Here is a 17,308-nt window from a genome sequence, read left to right as displayed (position 1 = left end):
TCCCAGGAAGCTTTGAGCAGGGGACACCTTGCTCACCTAGACAAGAAAGCCAGAAGTACAGGGCCTGGGACCCACAAAAAAATTCCTTTCCCATTAAAAATGAAAAACAAAACAAAAAAGGTAATACCCTGTCATTTGAATCACCCAATCACGTTCTAGCAGCTATCTTTTTTTCTTTTTCTTTCTTCCGCCGCACAGGATTGGATATTCAAATTCAATCAAGTTCACATTATTTACTTTCATAATTCAAAGTGAATGTACTTCTTTCAAAGTAAACATCCTCTACACCTCAGGTGAATTGGGATAGGAAGCGACCAGTTCCTTGTACTGTTGAAATGTTTTCAGTTGTTTCATTGAAAGTTTAAACTGTCTCTGCAATTTGTTTCAGAGTTATACCAGCCAGCAATATACCAGGTTAATGAAGATGGATCATTTGAGATAGTTGATCAGGAATCTGCAGAGAAGGTAACATGTTTATTTGTTTTCAAAATTGAAATAGCAAATATGGTTGATATCTCACTATATATATCAGAGACAGGTGAGTATAAGACTTGCAGTGGGCAGGAGCAGGTCATGGTACAATGTGAGTGGAGCAGTTACACTATATATATTATATAAATATCAAGCATAGGCGAGACTGGAACTATAAAGCAGATAGCACCAAGGTATAGGTAACAACTCCTTATGGATAACTATATAGAAAGTGCAGTGCTAAAATAAATGAATGATATTATAGTGAAAATAAAGTGCAATGTCAATCTGACATATAGCGGGGAAAAAAAAAAAGTGCCACACTTGCTGACATCACGCTGCCGTTGCCAAAGGTTGGAACAGCAGCCATCTTGCTATTTCTTCAAGGAGAGGGTCCACCTGCGTTTTTTGCCCTTGGCTGAACATCCCTTGCAGAGGCTTCATTGCTGTTACCTGTACCCAGATGAGATGTGATTACATGCTGTTTACCAGTAGATGTCTGGTGAGTGTACACCTGACAGAGGTGGTGGATTCCCTATTGGATCACTTCACAATATTTCTACGTGATTGCCGTACTTTATCCTTACGGACAATTTATAGCTCTTACTCCACTGATATGTTATGGACTTTATATATTCTCACTTTTATGCTGCACTTTACTGTTTTACATTTATTGAATGATTTATTGAACCTTTTTTTATATTTGATTTTGATATGCTGCACTGTTTCGCTGATCAATTTTTTTTTTTTTTCCCGCTATATGTCAGAGATTGACTTTGCACTTTATTTTCACTATAATATTCACTAACTTAGCACTGCACTTTCTATATAGTTACACTTAGAGCTTGTTCACGTGTGGCAGAAATACCATACACCCGTACAGAGCCAAGCTTATCCTCACGGTGATGTACAGGTGTTCCATGCATCCTCATGCAGGCAGTTACATTGATGTCTATGTGGAGACAGCAGCTGCATGAATACAGCTGTCACGTCCCAATATGACATCTGAGTGGGTGTGAGTACATGTCACCAAACACACACTGGGGGAGTCAGGAAAAATGCCCCCACATGGATTTCATATTGGGACACTTTGGATATACAGGCACATCTGCTGTGTCCCAATAGACATCAATGAGACTACCTGCACAGGGATGCATGGAACACCTGTACATTCCCGTGTAGGTAAACACGGCCCTGCATGGGCGTTTGGTATTGTGCGCCCTGTGTGAATGACACCTAATTTTTAAAACTAAGTTGCTTGCCAATTTATTCTACTTTGATATTGAGGTCTAACTTTCCATTACTTTATGGATGAGTCCATTGAGTGCCGCTGATCAAGAAAAGTTTTCCAACTTGTCTGCTTGACCAAAGTCAATTTAATGTGGAATAGAGAGGTCTACACTGTGGAATAGAGAGGTCTACACAGTGATCGAAATTATGCTGGTCCCTGTTGAACCAGCTGAATTTTGATCCATCTATGGCTAGCTTTAATCTCACCATTAAAATTGCATTGAATTTTATAATGGTTAATGAGAAACTGGCGGCTATGCTGTTAGACACACACACAAAGTTTCTGCAGATCTGGTGCCACTGGCTTGATATAGCCCAACCGTCTAGATTTGACCAGACCCTTTTGCCGATATAGGATTTTGTTTCCGTCGCTGTCCCCTGGAGCCCATTTCTCTTTTTTTCTTTTTTTTTTTTTCTTTGTCTTTCTTTTCTTTGTCCCGCCCTTTCTTATCTTTGTTCTGTCTGTTTTAATCATATTTGTGCTGATTGTAACCCCTTTTTTTTTTTAGAACATTACCAGCAATACTATATTTACTTGCTGGACTTCCTCGGGAGTCCTGAATGTGGAATACCAATGTGCATCCAGTGAGGCTTTGTGGTTTATTTTTCCTGCCTTCTGTATGCAGATTTTGTGATAATGTTTGATCTTTGTTTACTAATTTATTGGTCTCTAATTGTCTGCCATTTTTGCAAATTATTATGTTTTATCTTCTCTCTTCATATACTGTGCTTGTGTACTCAGTTTATTTCCTTGCCTATACTTCAGTGCATTTATTGTATTATTCATCAGAAAACTTGTATGCTTTATTTCTGTTGGTCAGTGATTTTCTTTCTGACTGTTTCTCTGATGTTGTCCACTCTACAATAAAATCCATTGTAAAAGAAAATTGCATTCCCCACATTAAGGTAAAATTGTTTAGCCACTTGCTGCAGCCCATCCCCCCTTCCCTCAAAACACTTTTCTGAGTCCTGTATTGATCCAGCGATGTGCGTGGCTGCAGTTCTTCTCCCCAGTCTTTCTCCTCTCACAGGATGTCCATGCAGCAGCGGGAGCCTTTTACTCCTGCTGCTGTCAGTCAAATCCTGTGTGCAGAGAGGTGGGGTGGTTTGAGTTGGGCTGTGTGTTTCTATAACCACACACATCTGCCTAAAGTTTATAACTGCATTGAATTAGTTAAAGGGTTACTTTTAGTAAAGTTAGTTAAAAATATTTTAAAATTAAAAATTATATTTGGTCTTTTTCAGGTGCCTTGGATTTCTGTTGATCCACTGGATCCAGATCTGAGTATGTACCCAGCATACGGTCAGACACAACCACTGCATGTCACCGTTAGGGCTGGAGAAATGCTGTATCTACCTTCTCTGTGGTTCCATCATGTGCGCCAATCCCATGGCTGCATTGCAGGTAAGCAGGAGGAGAGATTTTAAAGATCAAATGTAAAATTATGACAGGCCCCCTTCATTTCTTCAAGAGGTATATTAATGCCACAAAAACCACTGACTTTGGTGACTTTGAATACTGATTGTCCATTTTTGGGAGCCTGAATTGGTAGAGTTGAATTGGAACACTGTCATCACAGCCAAGTAATCCTGTATTTTGCCGAATATGTTTTATTTCCTATGATTGTCCACTTCATCAAGTGGCCATAATGTGGCATTTTCCTGAAATAACTCCATCAGGAAAATACTGCATTATGACCACCAGATGGAGCTGCTGATCTTAGGAGAAAAACTTTAGGCAAATATATTATTCGTGACAGCTTAGAGAATGTTGGAGACATTTTTTTTAATAATAGACCCCTTCCTGTACATTATCATTAACCAGCCAGCAGTACATTTACGCACATGCCCCCTGGGGCACACAGCAGCGCAATCCTGTGATGGACACAACAGATCGGCACCCAGCTGCTGTGAGCTGACAGGGGTATCGTGATTGCTATGACCAATCATAGCAATCACATGAAAACATGTAAGCAAAACTGTCATAAATGGATTCCATTCATGACAGCTTTCTTACTATTGTAATGCTGTGGTTGGCCCACAGCTATCACATGGTACCTGGGCCAATCACAGCACCCTGTACCATGTGATTATCTGTAGCCATTCATGACAGTCCAATGAAAGCCAATTATAAAAGCCATTCATGACAGTAAAAACGATTGCTTATAACAGTGGTCATCACTGTCATAAGCAGTCACCATGTAGAAAAAAATCCCTGATCACCCCCCAGAGTAGGAAACTACTGAACTACTCTGATAGTATGTGAAAATAAATGTTTTGAAAATTGAATAAAAAAATTCAGAAATTTTAAAAATTTTTTTTTTCTTTTTAAATACTGTCACCAGTCAGTATCCCGCCACACCAAGTCATATGATGACCATGTACTGCACTGGTGACAGTATGTAGAAAAAAAAATGTATTTCATTTCTTCAGACTGTAGTAGTAGACTATAACTTTCACACAGAATAAATAATATACATTGATTTGGGGTATTTTTACCAAAGAAATATAGCAGACTACATTTTGGCCTACATTTATGAAGAAAGATTATTTGTTTGCAAAATTTTATAATAGAAAATTGTGCTCTTTCAAAATTTTCAGTATTTATATAGCAAAAAATGTAATGTAGCACAGTGTTGAATAGCAAAAAAATGCCCTGGTTATGAAGGGGTATAACCTACCAGAGGTCAAGTGGTTTATGTTTATCTATGTCACTGTTTTTATTCTTATTCAATAGTGATGCAGTATTTTGGATGAAAATCTTGATAAAATAAGACTGAATATTCCATATATACAGTTGTGTTCAAAATAATAGCAGTGTGTTGAAAAAAGTGAATAAAGCTCAAAATCCTTCTAATAGCTTTTATTTCCATACACACAAATGCATTGGGAACACTACACATTCTATTCCAAATCAAAACATGAAGAAAAATATATCGTATTTGTGTTGTTCCTCTAAAAAAAATTGAAGAAAAGTGAATATTAGACTGTTCAAAAAAATAGCAGTGTTTGTATTCTTCTTTACAAACTCAAACATTCACTATATAAACTGAAAAATGTTTGAAGATTTTGCTTTCCTTTGAATCACTTAATGAATATTTAGTTGTATAAGCACTGTTTCTGAGAACTGCTGTACATCTGTGTTGCATGGAGTCAACCAACTTCTGGCCCCTGTGAACAGGTATTCCAGCCCAGGATGATTGGACTACATTCCACAGTTCTTCTCTATTTCTTGGTTTTGCCTCAGAAACTGCATTTTTGATATCACCCCACAAGTTTTCTATTGGATTAAGATCCGGGGATTGGGCTGGCCACTCCATAACATCAATCTTGTTGGTCTGGAACCAAGATGTTGCACGTTTACTGGTGTGTTTGGGGTCGTTGTCTTGTTAGAACACCCATTTCAAGGGCATTTCCTCTTCAGCATAAGGCAGCATGACCTCTTCAAGTATTCTGATGTATTCAAACTGATCCATGATTCCTGGTATGCGATAAATAGGCCCAACACCGTAGTATGAGAAACATCCCCATATCATGATGCTTGCGCAACCATGCTTCACTGTCTTCACAGTGTACTGTGGCTTGAATTCAGTGTTTGGGGGGTCGTCTGACAAACTGTCTCCGGCCACTAGACCCAAAAAGAACAATCTTACTTTCATCAGTCCACAAAATGTTGCGCCATTTCTCTTTAGGCCAGTCAATGTGCTCTTTGGCAAATTATAACTTCTTCAGCACGTCTTTTTTTTCAACAGTGGGACTTTGCGGGGGCTTCTTGCAGATAGCTTGACTTCACATAGGCGTCTTCTAATTGTAACAGTACTCACAGGTAACTTTACACCTTCTTTGATCTTCCTGGAGTTGATTGTTGGCTGAGTCCTTGCCATTTTGGCTATTCTTCTATCCATTCGAATGGTACTTTTTCGCTTTCTTCCACGTCTTTCAGGTTTTGGTTGCCATTTTAAAGCATTTGCGATCATTTTAGCTGAGCAGCCTATCATTTTCTGCACTTCTTTATATGTTTTCCCCTCTCCAATCAACTTTTTAATCAAGGTATGCTGTTCTTCTGAACAATGTCTGGAGCGACCCATTTTCCTTAGAATGTCAGAGAGAAATGCACTGTAATCAGCATGTACATTTGCTGCCTTCCTTCCTTAAATAAGGGCAATAATTGCCACCTGTTTTTCAAAGAATGAATGACCTCACTTATAGAACTCCAACCTGCTATTATTTTGAACATGCCCCTTTCAATGAGTGATTCAATTACACAGATTCAACAGCATGCATGTCATGACTGTTGGGTCTGTTGGATTTCTATTAGTCTACTACACCTGCTAGTAAATTATTTGCCATGTAGAAATATCATTTCCACCAAAAACAGTGATTGATCAGGTTAGTGATGTCTGACTGCTATTATTTTGAACACAACTGTATGTATGTATATAGATATATTTATTTTATTCTTCCTTATTTTTTTGGGTGGGGGGGGGGGGGGTAATGTCTACAAATGTTAAATTCCTCTTCTTAAATTTGACTGGAGCTGCTTACCCTTTCCACCCCTCCCTTCTTTTCCCCCTCCCTGTTACTCCATTTTAACCTTCCTGTATAGAGTGGCTAATAATCATCACTTTAAAACTGTGTCAGGACTACTTGACTGTCCTTACTATGCTGCATTATGTCTTTGGCAGCTGTCTGCAGTCAAGTAAGGAACAAATACTGTGTGGTTTGGGTGCAGAATAATCTTTATATAAAATGTGCTCATCACTAATAGAGTGTAGTCTAGTTAGGACACTGGCAGCTAGCTTTGTAAACCTTGAGTCCATGGATGTCAACACTTCCAGTCCACATCATAACCCCTTCCATTCCTCCTGTCACTGGGCATATGGTGTAAACCCTTAACGGCAGCTATGATGACATTGCCAGAGGTCTGATTTACCCTGAAAAGGTGAGTTTTCCTCCCTCTTAGGCTGGGTTCACATTGTTGTGTTGCAGTAACACAGGAAGGTGTGTATTGGTGTGCTGCAGTGACATTCATTCTTGAAGTGGATGTAAAGGCAGAAGGTTCTTTACCCTTATACATTCTCTGCATTAAGGTAAAAAAAACTTCTTCATGCAGCTTTTCCCCAGCCCCCCTTTATACTTACCTGAACCAGTGATGTGCACAAGAGCAGAGGCACTCTTGGCTCTCTCCCTCCTCATTGGCTGAGACACAGCAGCAAGGCCATTTACTCTCTGCTGTCAATCACAGTTAGTGAGGACTGTTTTGCGCTACCATGCACTCCTTTTTGGTGCATTGGGCAGTCTATTAACTAGTTGCCGACCGCAGATAGCCGAATGACGGCTACACTGCGACCGGCCAGTTCTGGGTGGACGTCATATGACATCCTCCCAGAACGCACTATCCGGCGATCTCCGTGATCGCTGTGTCCTACGGACACAGTTGATCACGTGATGTGGTAAAAGGCCAATCACAGTGGCCTTTTACCACGTGATCAGCCGTGTCAAATGACTCACTGATCACAGGGAAATGCAATTGCCGGTTCTCGGCTGCACTTTCCTTACACTGTCAGAACGTGAGGAAAGTACTGCCGAGAACCGGCAGTTGTCAGAGCAGGGATCGGCACCGATCATCTGGGCACTGATGATCAGTGCCCTGATGATCGGTGCCCAGCAGTGCCACCCCTCAGTTCCGCCCACCTGTGTCCAGCAGTGCCACCCACCTGTGTCCGGCAGTGCCGCCCACAAGTGCCCAGCAGTGCCACCCGCCTGTGCCCAGCAGTGCCTAGTAGTGCCACACACCTGTGCCCAGCAGTGTCATCCACCTGTGCCCAGCAGTGCCTAGTAGTGCCACATACCTGTGCCCAGCAGTGCCGCCCACCTGTGCCCAGCAGTGCCGCCCACCTGTGCCCAGCAGTGCCGCCCACCTGTGCCCAGCAGTGCCACCCACCAGTGCCCAGCAGTGCTGCCAGTTAGTTTCACCAGTCAGTGCCCTGCGGTTGTGCCAGTCAATGCCTAGCAGTGCCGCCAGTCAGTGCTCAGTAGTGATGCCAGTCAGTGCCACCTATCAGTGCTGTCTATCAGTACCCATCATCAGTGCCGCCTATCAGTGCCCTTCTGTGCTGCCTATCAGTGCCGCCTATGAGTGCCCATCAGTGCTGCCTCATCAACGCACATCAGTGAAGGAGAAAAATTACCTGTTTTCAACATTTTATAATAGAAACAAAGAAACTTTTTTTTTTTCAATTTTTTTGCAAAAAGTAAAACACCCAGCGGCGATTAAATTCCACCAAAAGAAAGCTCTATTTGTGAGAAAAAAATGATAAAAAATGTCACACAATTGTCAATCAAAGTGTGACAGTGCTGAAAGCTGAAAATTGGCCTGCGGTTAAAAAAAACGGTTTTCTAAGCACAGCGCACGTTAAAGCACCAAAGATATGTGAACCTAGCCTTAACTGCTTCCTGACCACCTTATAGCGGAACTACTGCTACAGGGCGGCACGGCTGCGTAAAATCACGTATATATACATGGTTTTGCATTTCCGGGTACGGGGGCGCGCGCACACGCCACCATACCCACGCCACCATTGGTGGTTACAGATAGTGATCACAGGGTCCCGGTTGGAGATTCTCTCCCGACAATCGCCGAGTATCACTGACGGGAGAGACCTGTATGTAAACAACACAGGTCTCTCCCCTGCCAGCAGTAACATACTGCTGTGTATTTCTCTGCACAGCACAGAAATACACAGCAGTATGTTTCCCTAGTAAAACACACACAGCACACACAGTAAAGCAGCACACAGTTAACACTGATCGCTTCAGATGTTAACCCCTTCCTTCCCAGTGTCATTAGTACAGTGTCAATGCTTTTTATTAGCACTGATCACTGTATTAGTGTCATTGGGATGTCAGTGGCAGTTAGTAAGTTCCTCCCAGTGTCAGAATGCCTGCTGCAGTCCCGCTAGAAGTTGCTGATCATCGCCATTACTAGTATAACGTTTTTTTTTTTTAAATTCCAGTATATATAATGCCATTTTTAGACGCTGTAACTTTCATGTAAACCAATTAATTTACATGTACTGGGATTTTTTTTTTAGCAGACATATAGCAGAGTACATTTTGGCCTAAATTTATGAAGAAATTAGATTTTTGATTTTTTTTTACTGGACATGTTTTAAAGCAAAAAGTCAAAAATATTGTTTTGTTTTTTAAATTGTCGGGCTTTTTTGTTTATAGCGCAAAAAAATAAAAATGCACAGGTGATCAATTACCACCAAAAGAAAGCTTTATTTGTGGGGAAAAAAAGGACATAAATTTCATTTATGTACAACGTTTCACGCTGCGCAATTGTCAGTTAAAGTAACGCATCGCTGTATTGCAAAAAAATGGCCTGGTCAGGAAGGGGGGTAAATCCTCTGGGGGACAAGGGGTTAAAGTTTAGAACTGAAGGAGTTGCTGAAAATAGCCATTTGACACCCACAGAAAGCTCATATATATATATATATAATATATATATATATATATATATATAATATATATATATATATATATATATATATATATATTACAGAAAACACTGTGAAATGGCACGTAATGTTTCAGAGTTGCAGGGAAAGTCAGACTGACTACAACAACACTTACTGTAGCTGTAATGATGGATTACAGTTGGATCACAGACACATGAACTGTCACAAAATGTGCCTGGGTGTCAGGTTGGTCTCTTCATTTGAAGGTGGGTCAAAAGATTTGACAGTTTCATGTATCTGCCTCAATATATTTGTGTGCTTAGTGGTAGGTACCACTGTATATATCACGATATTGTATGTGTCTGCTACTTACAAGTTTAATATAGCTCCAATTTTCATTTTCTCCTTTGAACAGTGAATTACTGGTACGACATGGAGTATGACATCAAATATCATTATTTCCAGCTCCTCGACTCTCTCGCTAATGTCATGAAAAACTCTGTATTGGACAAAAAGCATGAAGCCGACTGGGAAGAAAAGAACACATAACTGTCAGGCTGCTATATTTAATTCCAGCACAAAGACTATGGAAATTGACTTACAAAAGCAGACATTGCGATTGTTGAGCACCGCAGGACAGTACTGAATTTCAACTTCAGATATTGGTTGTGGTGATTACACTGTCACCAGAACTTGGCTACAGATGTTACTGATTGTAGAATGAGACTGTAACCTGTGTGGCCAGTTTAAAGTAAAAGTAAAGTCAGAAAGTTGTCATTATTTAAAAGCATACTGTACATATGATGTTGTTCTTCCTATGCAGAAAAGCCTTTTCCTTCATGAGTTATTTCTTCTTTCCCGGATGAGATCATGTACGCCTGCACAACTCGTTTCATATATTTAGTATCCTGGCATGCCGAGATGTAAACAATGCCTATGCCCAGATGATATTGGCTTGATCTTCAGAATAGGTGTATTCTTGATTGTTTATATTTTCATCCTGAAACCCTATGTGACTAGCAGTGTCACAGAGATTGGGAAGTTTTCTAAAAGAGCCACATACAGTTTATTTGTTATACATTTGTTCTTATGTACTACAGAGAAAGCCTTGCAGAAGTCAGCTCTGAGCTGTAATGCCACAGAGACAGTAACAGCAGCAGCAACATATTACATGTCATTGAACTCCCTCTTTATGCACTGTTCAACATTTTAGAAATAATTATGTATGCTGCCATAAAGATTTCTATTTATCACTGGCCACTGAAGTATGCCAACTATTATTTTACCATTAAAGGAGAAGTATGGGAATATAAAAAATAAGCATACGTACTTACCTACCTGCTGCAGCATCAGTGCTATGCTGCATGCTGGCACTAAGCCCCTATCAGATCGCTGATCGCTCAGTTCTCGGGTCTGCTCTGAGCAGAAAGCGGTGACTGTCAATCACTACTCTCTGCTCTGCCCCTCCAGCACTCACTGGAGCACAGGGCAGGAGAGGGAGTGGGAGCGGGTGGTTTGTGCTCTCAGCCGTGTGCTGAGAGGCCTGGCACACTGCTTATAACGCAACTGGGTGGATCCCGACATTATTGTTGGGATCTTTCCAGAGCCTGGAGTGGCTCTGTGATGTCAGCTGACAGCAGCCTTTGGCCGATTCTGGGTCACAAGAGAGAACAAGTAAGTTCTACCACTCCTGTGACCCACATCAGAGATATGGCCAAAAGAGTTTCAATTTTAAGTACACATTACATAGAAGCATATAAAAAATACTTTCTTTTGTTTTTATTTTACTGACAAAAAATTATTTGCAGTACTCAAATTATATTTAAAAATTATGACCTCTACTAACTTTAAAGTCCAACTTTCAGATGATAAAAAATACATCCCTTGCAGTGGGCATCTCGTTTAGGGGTACAGGATTAAGGAGTAAATAATGTCCTTGTTGCTCCAGCCAGTGCTGCAACCAGTTCTCTTCAGATGTTCCGAAAGCTATAACCAGCTCTGGTCAAACTCCTACCTCCTCAGCATACCATGCAGGATTAATCAGTGCCCAGGGCAAAGTCAAAGATGTAAAACTGCCCTGTTTCCCTTATGCCTGGGTAGAAGTGTGGATGGGGCTAATAACAGTGCGTGCAACGCTGAACTGAAACATTTAATAGTTATGGCATGTGCTAACATAGTGCCAATGGTTGCTGCAAAGTTCCCAGTGTATCCCCTCTCCCTTTGCATAATAACATGGCGTCCAGGGAATGTGCTCATTCTGTTGCCTGAGCAGCTTCACAGTTCTCGGAGTGCCTGTTGCTTACTACTATGTGTATTCTGTGGCTGACCTGTATACCAGCCCTGGCTTCATCTACTGTTTGTGCTTGCCTGCTGCACACCCTGACCTTAGCTTGTTTCTTGGTTTTCCTTCTGTCTCCTGCTGTTGTACTCTGAACATGCTAGTGGTCTCCACATCCTCAGCTGGGCATACTTGGGGGCCACACCCAGGTTCCAGCTAGCTGCATGTCTATCCCCACCATCATGAGCCCTGGTGAAGAAGCAGGCTGTGGCTTACACTCCATGCCGTGGGGAGCCATAAGTTGGCCCTTTGGGTCTGGTATGGATCTTGAGGTAATCCCCATGCAAAGAAAAAACGCATGCCCCCACCTCAAATCCATACCGGGCCCTTCTCCAAGCATGCACCCTAACAGGCCAGAAAAGGGGGTTGATGAGCAAGCTGCAGTGCAAGTGCTAGTCCTCTGATTCCTTTCACATGTGGTGTTTGGCTTCTGTGCTCTCCTATGGGTATCACCTGCTATTCTGTGGTCTGTGGGTTTATATTTCCTTTCCCTACCATCACTTCCTGGCCCGTTGCCCAGTTTGTTTCCATATATATATATATATATATATATATATATACATACATACATACATGCTCAGTGCAGCCTGAGCAGCTTCAGTTCTCTGAGCTCCCATTTGCTTATTATTAAGCGTTTTCTGTGTCTGTTCCAGTATATCGACCCTAGCTTTGTCTACCATCTCTGCTTGCCTGCTGTCTGCCCTAACCTTGGCTTGTTTCCTGGTTTTCCTTTCCTGATACTCTGCATTCTCAGATGGGCATACCTGGGTGCCACAATCTGGTTCCAGCTTGCTGCAAGTCCATCCCCACCATCAGGGGACCTGGTGAAGAAGCAGGCTATGGCTTAGACTCCATGTCATGGGGAACCCAAAGTTGGCAAACCACAAGGGCTCACTATCACAGATACCTGACAAGTAAAGGGGGACCCCTGTATTGGAGTAGAGATTAAAGGGGTGCCTGTACTGGAGGACAAAGTAATAGGGGACCCCTACACTGGAACCCAAAGATACCATAATGGAAGAAACAGACCCTACAACTGAGAAAACACATTAACTGGAGACCTCCATAATGGAGTAATTAAAGTCCCCTTGTTTGGCTTCATCAATAAGAGCATAAAAAAACTAAAAAACTAAAAATTCTTCCTGCGCCAAGTGAAACACCCTACTACAGGATCTATCTTGCTGCTGTGCAATGTGGTAAACACAAAATGTGATAAATATAAATAAACAGCGCAAACCTAGACCTCTATATCAAATCAATATACAAAGTGCAAACATATATAGAAAATTATATTAATAGTGAAGTCCATCATGATTAATAAACAACAAAAGTTCAGAAATCTCAAAAATATTTTGTGCAAAAAGAAATTTTCAAATTCTTCTTCTAATATAAAGAAAAAGCTTCCACCTTCCACCCGTGAAAACCAACATCAAATGCACTCACCAGATTTAGGTGAGTGAAACGCCTTTTAGGAATTTTTATGGGATCCTAAACCCTCTTTCGTATCCACTCTATAGGAATCCTCACCTTCAGTGTAGGCTCCACCATCCAACCGGGGAGAAAAAAATCTCAGATAGTGTAATATTGCAAAATACCATTTATAAGTAAAATCAAGGATTAAGGCCACTCACATTTAAATCACTTTAAAAAGGCATATTTATTAGGACAAGCTTCTTCCAGATGGACAATGAATGTAAGGCAACCTCCCACGGAATCTCACATCACAGCTCCAGGTTACAGCAGAAGCTCCACAGAGACCAAACAAGCACAGATCCCAAAAAATGGCCGCTGGAACGCACCGCTCAGCGTGCGCTCCACTCACCGGAAGTGACGTCAGACGTACGGGGTAACAACCGGAAATGCGTCAACGCGTTTCGCCCCTCCCATCGGGCGTTCTCAAGATTTTTTTTCTCCCCGGTTGGATGGTGGAGCCTACACTGAAGGTGAGGATTCCTATAGAGTGGATACGAAAGAGGGTTTAGGATCCCATAAAAATTCCTAAAAGGCGTTTCACTCACCTAAATCTGGTGAGTGCATTTGATGTTGGTTTTCACGGGTGGAAGGTGGAAGTTTTTTCTTTATATTAGAAGAAGAATTTGAAAATTTCTTTTTGCACAAAATATTTTTGAGATTTCTGAACTTTTGTTGTTTATTAATCATGATGGACTTCACTATTAATATAATTTTCTATATATGTTTGCACTTTGTATATTGATTTGATATAGAGGTCTATGTTTGCGCTGTTTATTTATATTTATTAATAAGAGCATAAAGCACGCAGAAAATACTTTACAATATTGTAAATAAGCATGTAATGTTTCCCATTTTATATTCATATTATATTGCTTTGTTATCCCTTAAATGTACCGTATTTTTCGCTCCATAACACACACCTGACCATAAGACGCACCTAGGCTTTAGAGGAGGAAAACAAGAAAAAAAATATTCTGAACCAATGGACTGCAGACATAGTATCAGGAGATGACCAGAGACTACGGACATAGTACAGGAGATGACCAGAGACTGCGAACACAGTACAGGAGATGACCAGAGACTACGGACACAGTACAGGAGATGACCAGAGACTGCGAACACAGTACAAGGGATGACCAGAGACTACGGACACAGTACAGGGGATGACCAGAGACTGCGGACACAGTACAGGGGATGACCAGAGATTGCGGACACAGTACAGGAGATGACCAGAGACTGCGGACACAGTACAGGAGTTGACCAGAGACTGCGGACAGCACAGGAGATGGACCAGAGACTGCGGACACAGTACAGGAGGTGACCAGAGACTGCGGACACAGTACAGGAGATGACCAGAGACTGCGGACATAGTACAGGAGATGAGTAAAAGGCAATATAGTGAGCGCTCTTCACAAAGGTAGCAGCTGGAACACTCAGAAACCACAGTAACCTCCAAGTTAAAATAAATAAAGGAAGTGCAGCGCCAATAGTGTATGAATAAATATATCAATATATATATATATAAATTCGTTCAGTGAACAATGTTCTAAAAAATGGCACAGGTGATAATCTCCAAGACAGCAGCTCTCTTAAAGACTTGTGACAGGAATCAACAGTAACAATGCGCACTCACCGACTACGCATAGGTAATGCGCATATACAGTGGGGATCGAAAGTTTGGGCACCCCAGCTAAAAAATTGTATTAATCTGCATAAAAAAGCCAAGGAAAGATGGAAAAATCTCCAAAAGGCATCAAATTACAGATTAGACATTCTTATAATATGTCAACAAAAGTTAGATTTTATTTCCATCATTTACACTTTCAAAATAACAGAAAACAAAAAAATTGCGTCTGCAAAAGTTTGGGTACCCTGCAGAATTTATAGCATGCACTGCCCCCTTTGCAAAGCTTAGACCTGCCAGTGTCATGGATTGTTCTCTATCATCGTCTGGGAAGACCAGGTTATGTCAATCTCAAAGGTTTTAAATGCCCAGACTCATCTGACCTTGCCCCAACAATCAGCACCATGGGTTCTTCTAAGCAGTTGTCTAGAAAACTGAAACTGAAAATAGTTGACGCTCACAAAGCTGGAGAAGGCTATAAGAAGATAGCAAAGCGTTTTCAGATGTCAATATCCTCTGTTCGGAATGTAATTAAGAAATGGCAGTCATCAGGAACAGTGGAAGTTAAAGCAACATCTGGAAGACCAAGAAAAATATCAGACAGAATAGCTCGCAGGATTGTGAGAAAAACAATTCAAAACCCACGTTTGACTGCACGATCCCTCCAGAAAGATCTGGCAGACACTGGAGTTGTGGTACACTATTCCACTATAAAGAGATACTTGTACAAATATGGTCTGCATGGAAGAGTCATCAGAAGAAAACCTCTTCTACGTCCTCACCACAAAAATCATCGTTTGAACTTTGCAAATGAACATATAGACAAGCCTGATGCATTTTGGAAACAAGTTCTGTGGACCGATGAGGTTAAAATTGAACTTTTTGGCCGGAATGAGCAAAGGTACGTTTGGAGAAGAAGGGGCACAGAATTTAATGAAAAGAACCTCTGTCCAACTGTTAAGCATGGGGTTGGATCAATCATGCTTTGGGGTTGTGTTGCAGCCAGTGGCACAAGGAACATCTCACGAGTAGAAGGAAAAATGGATTCAATAAAATTTCAGCAAATTTTGGATGGTAACTTGATGCCATCTGTGAAAAAGCTGAAGTTAAAGAGAGGATGGCTTCTACAAATGGATAATGATCCTAAACACACCTCGAAATCCACAGGGGATTACATCAAGAGGCGTAAACTGAAGGTTTTGCCATGGCCTTCACAATCTCCTGACCTCAACATAATTGAAAATCTATGGATAGACCTTAAAAGAGCAGTGCGTGACAGACAGCCCAGAAATCTCAAAGAACTGGAAGACTTTTGTAAGGAAGAATGGGCAAAGATACCTCAAACAAGAATTGAAAGACTCTTGGCTGGCTACAAAAAGCGTTTACAAGCTGTGATACTTGCCAAAGGGGGCATTACAAGATATTAACTCTGCAGGGTGCCCAAACTTTTGCAGACGCCATTTTTTTGTTTTCTGTTATTTTGAAAGTGTAAATGATGGAAATAAAATCTAACTTTTGTTGACATATTATAAGAATGTCTAATCTGTAATTTGATGCCTTTTGGAGATTTTTCCATCTTTTCTTGGCTTCTTTATGCACATTAATACAAATTTTTAGCTGGGGTGCCCAAACTTTCGATCCCCACTGTATGTGTATAAGCACCAGGTAGAACTTAGCAGTAGGCAGACGGTGAGCTTCCCTCTAGGTAATGGTCATCAAGCTTAGATGGAAGTGAGAATCTGCTGGGTCCAGAGGTCCCCTTAAGGATAGATGGGTTCACAGCCTGGGTACAGGGCTCCCTCCTCTGGATACTGGATGCAATAAGATCTCTCTGCGGGTTTAATAGCTCCACATTGGAGCCCAGAAATAGTGCCAATAGTGTAGTATGTTCCAGTCAGGGGCGGACTGACAACTCATGGGGCCCCCGGGCAATAGGGGATCATGGGGCCCCTGTGTCCTTGCCCAAACTCAAAAAATCCTATGAAAAAGGTACCAGGGGCATCTCATGGGGCCTCCTACTGACCCTGGGCCCTCGGGCAGTGCCCGAGTTTCCAAATGGTCAGTCTGCCCCTGGTTCCAGTGATAATTTATTTCATTCAAAGTTAAAAAGAAGGTCAATATACAGGGCAGTATGCAAAATAAATGCCAATAATAAAACAGCAGAGTACTGCAGCACTGACCCTATGAAAGATGGTTGCCGGGCCTCCTCGTGGCTCCGGCGGTGATGACATCGCGCTCTGCTAGCTCCTCCTTAGTTCTCACAGCCGCCCTGAGCAGAGAGCGGTGACTGGCAGTCACCACTGCTCGCTAAGAGTCTGAGCCAGGTGCTGCTCCAGACTTTGGGGTGGATCCCAACTTTAATGTCAGGATCTGTTCCCAGCATGGACCGGCTGAGTGATGTCAGCCGAGGGCAGGCTTTAGCCTACAGTCAGCTGAAAACAGGTTACAGGAGTGCAAAACAAACTGCACTCCTGTGATCCACAGAAGTACAGCCAAAAGAGCTTTGGCTGTACTGTTTTAAAAATATTCCTCTCCAGACTGCTTTATTGTCAGTTTGCCACCCTTTCAGTAAAACATCCCACACTTGAGACACCTGGACCTAACTAGCTATGTTTGAATGGTAGCTGTTAAAGGTGGAGACCACATCTA

General features: G+C 41.6%; 1 protein-coding gene across 2 annotated transcripts in view; it reads left to right on the top strand.

Moving 5' to 3' along the window:
• Positions 1-9,994, top strand: part of JMJD7 (jumonji domain containing 7) — a 32,190-nt gene extending 22,196 nt beyond the window's left edge. For both annotated transcript variants that reach the window (XM_089686908.1, XM_089686907.1), the window contains exons 6-8: positions 389-465; positions 3,007-3,166; positions 9,640-9,994. In XM_089686908.1, the coding sequence (XP_089543034.1) occupies positions 389-465; positions 3,007-3,166; positions 9,640-9,773 (371 nt within the window). In that variant the 3' untranslated portion in view covers positions 9,774-9,994. The remainder of the gene's footprint in view (positions 1-388; positions 466-3,006; positions 3,167-9,639) is intronic.
• The last annotated feature ends 7,314 nt before the right edge of the window (positions 9,995-17,308 follow it).

This window comes from Staurois parvus, unplaced genomic scaffold (genome assembly GCF_062004578.1).
Source record: "Staurois parvus isolate SC_StPar_1 unplaced genomic scaffold, SC_StPar_1.0 ptg000414l, whole genome shotgun sequence".
In the NCBI taxonomy this organism is placed as follows: domain Eukaryota; kingdom Metazoa; phylum Chordata; class Amphibia; order Anura; family Ranidae; genus Staurois; species Staurois parvus.
The sequence above is the reverse complement of the archived record's forward strand: the minus strand, read 5'-3'. Positions and strand labels throughout refer to the sequence as shown.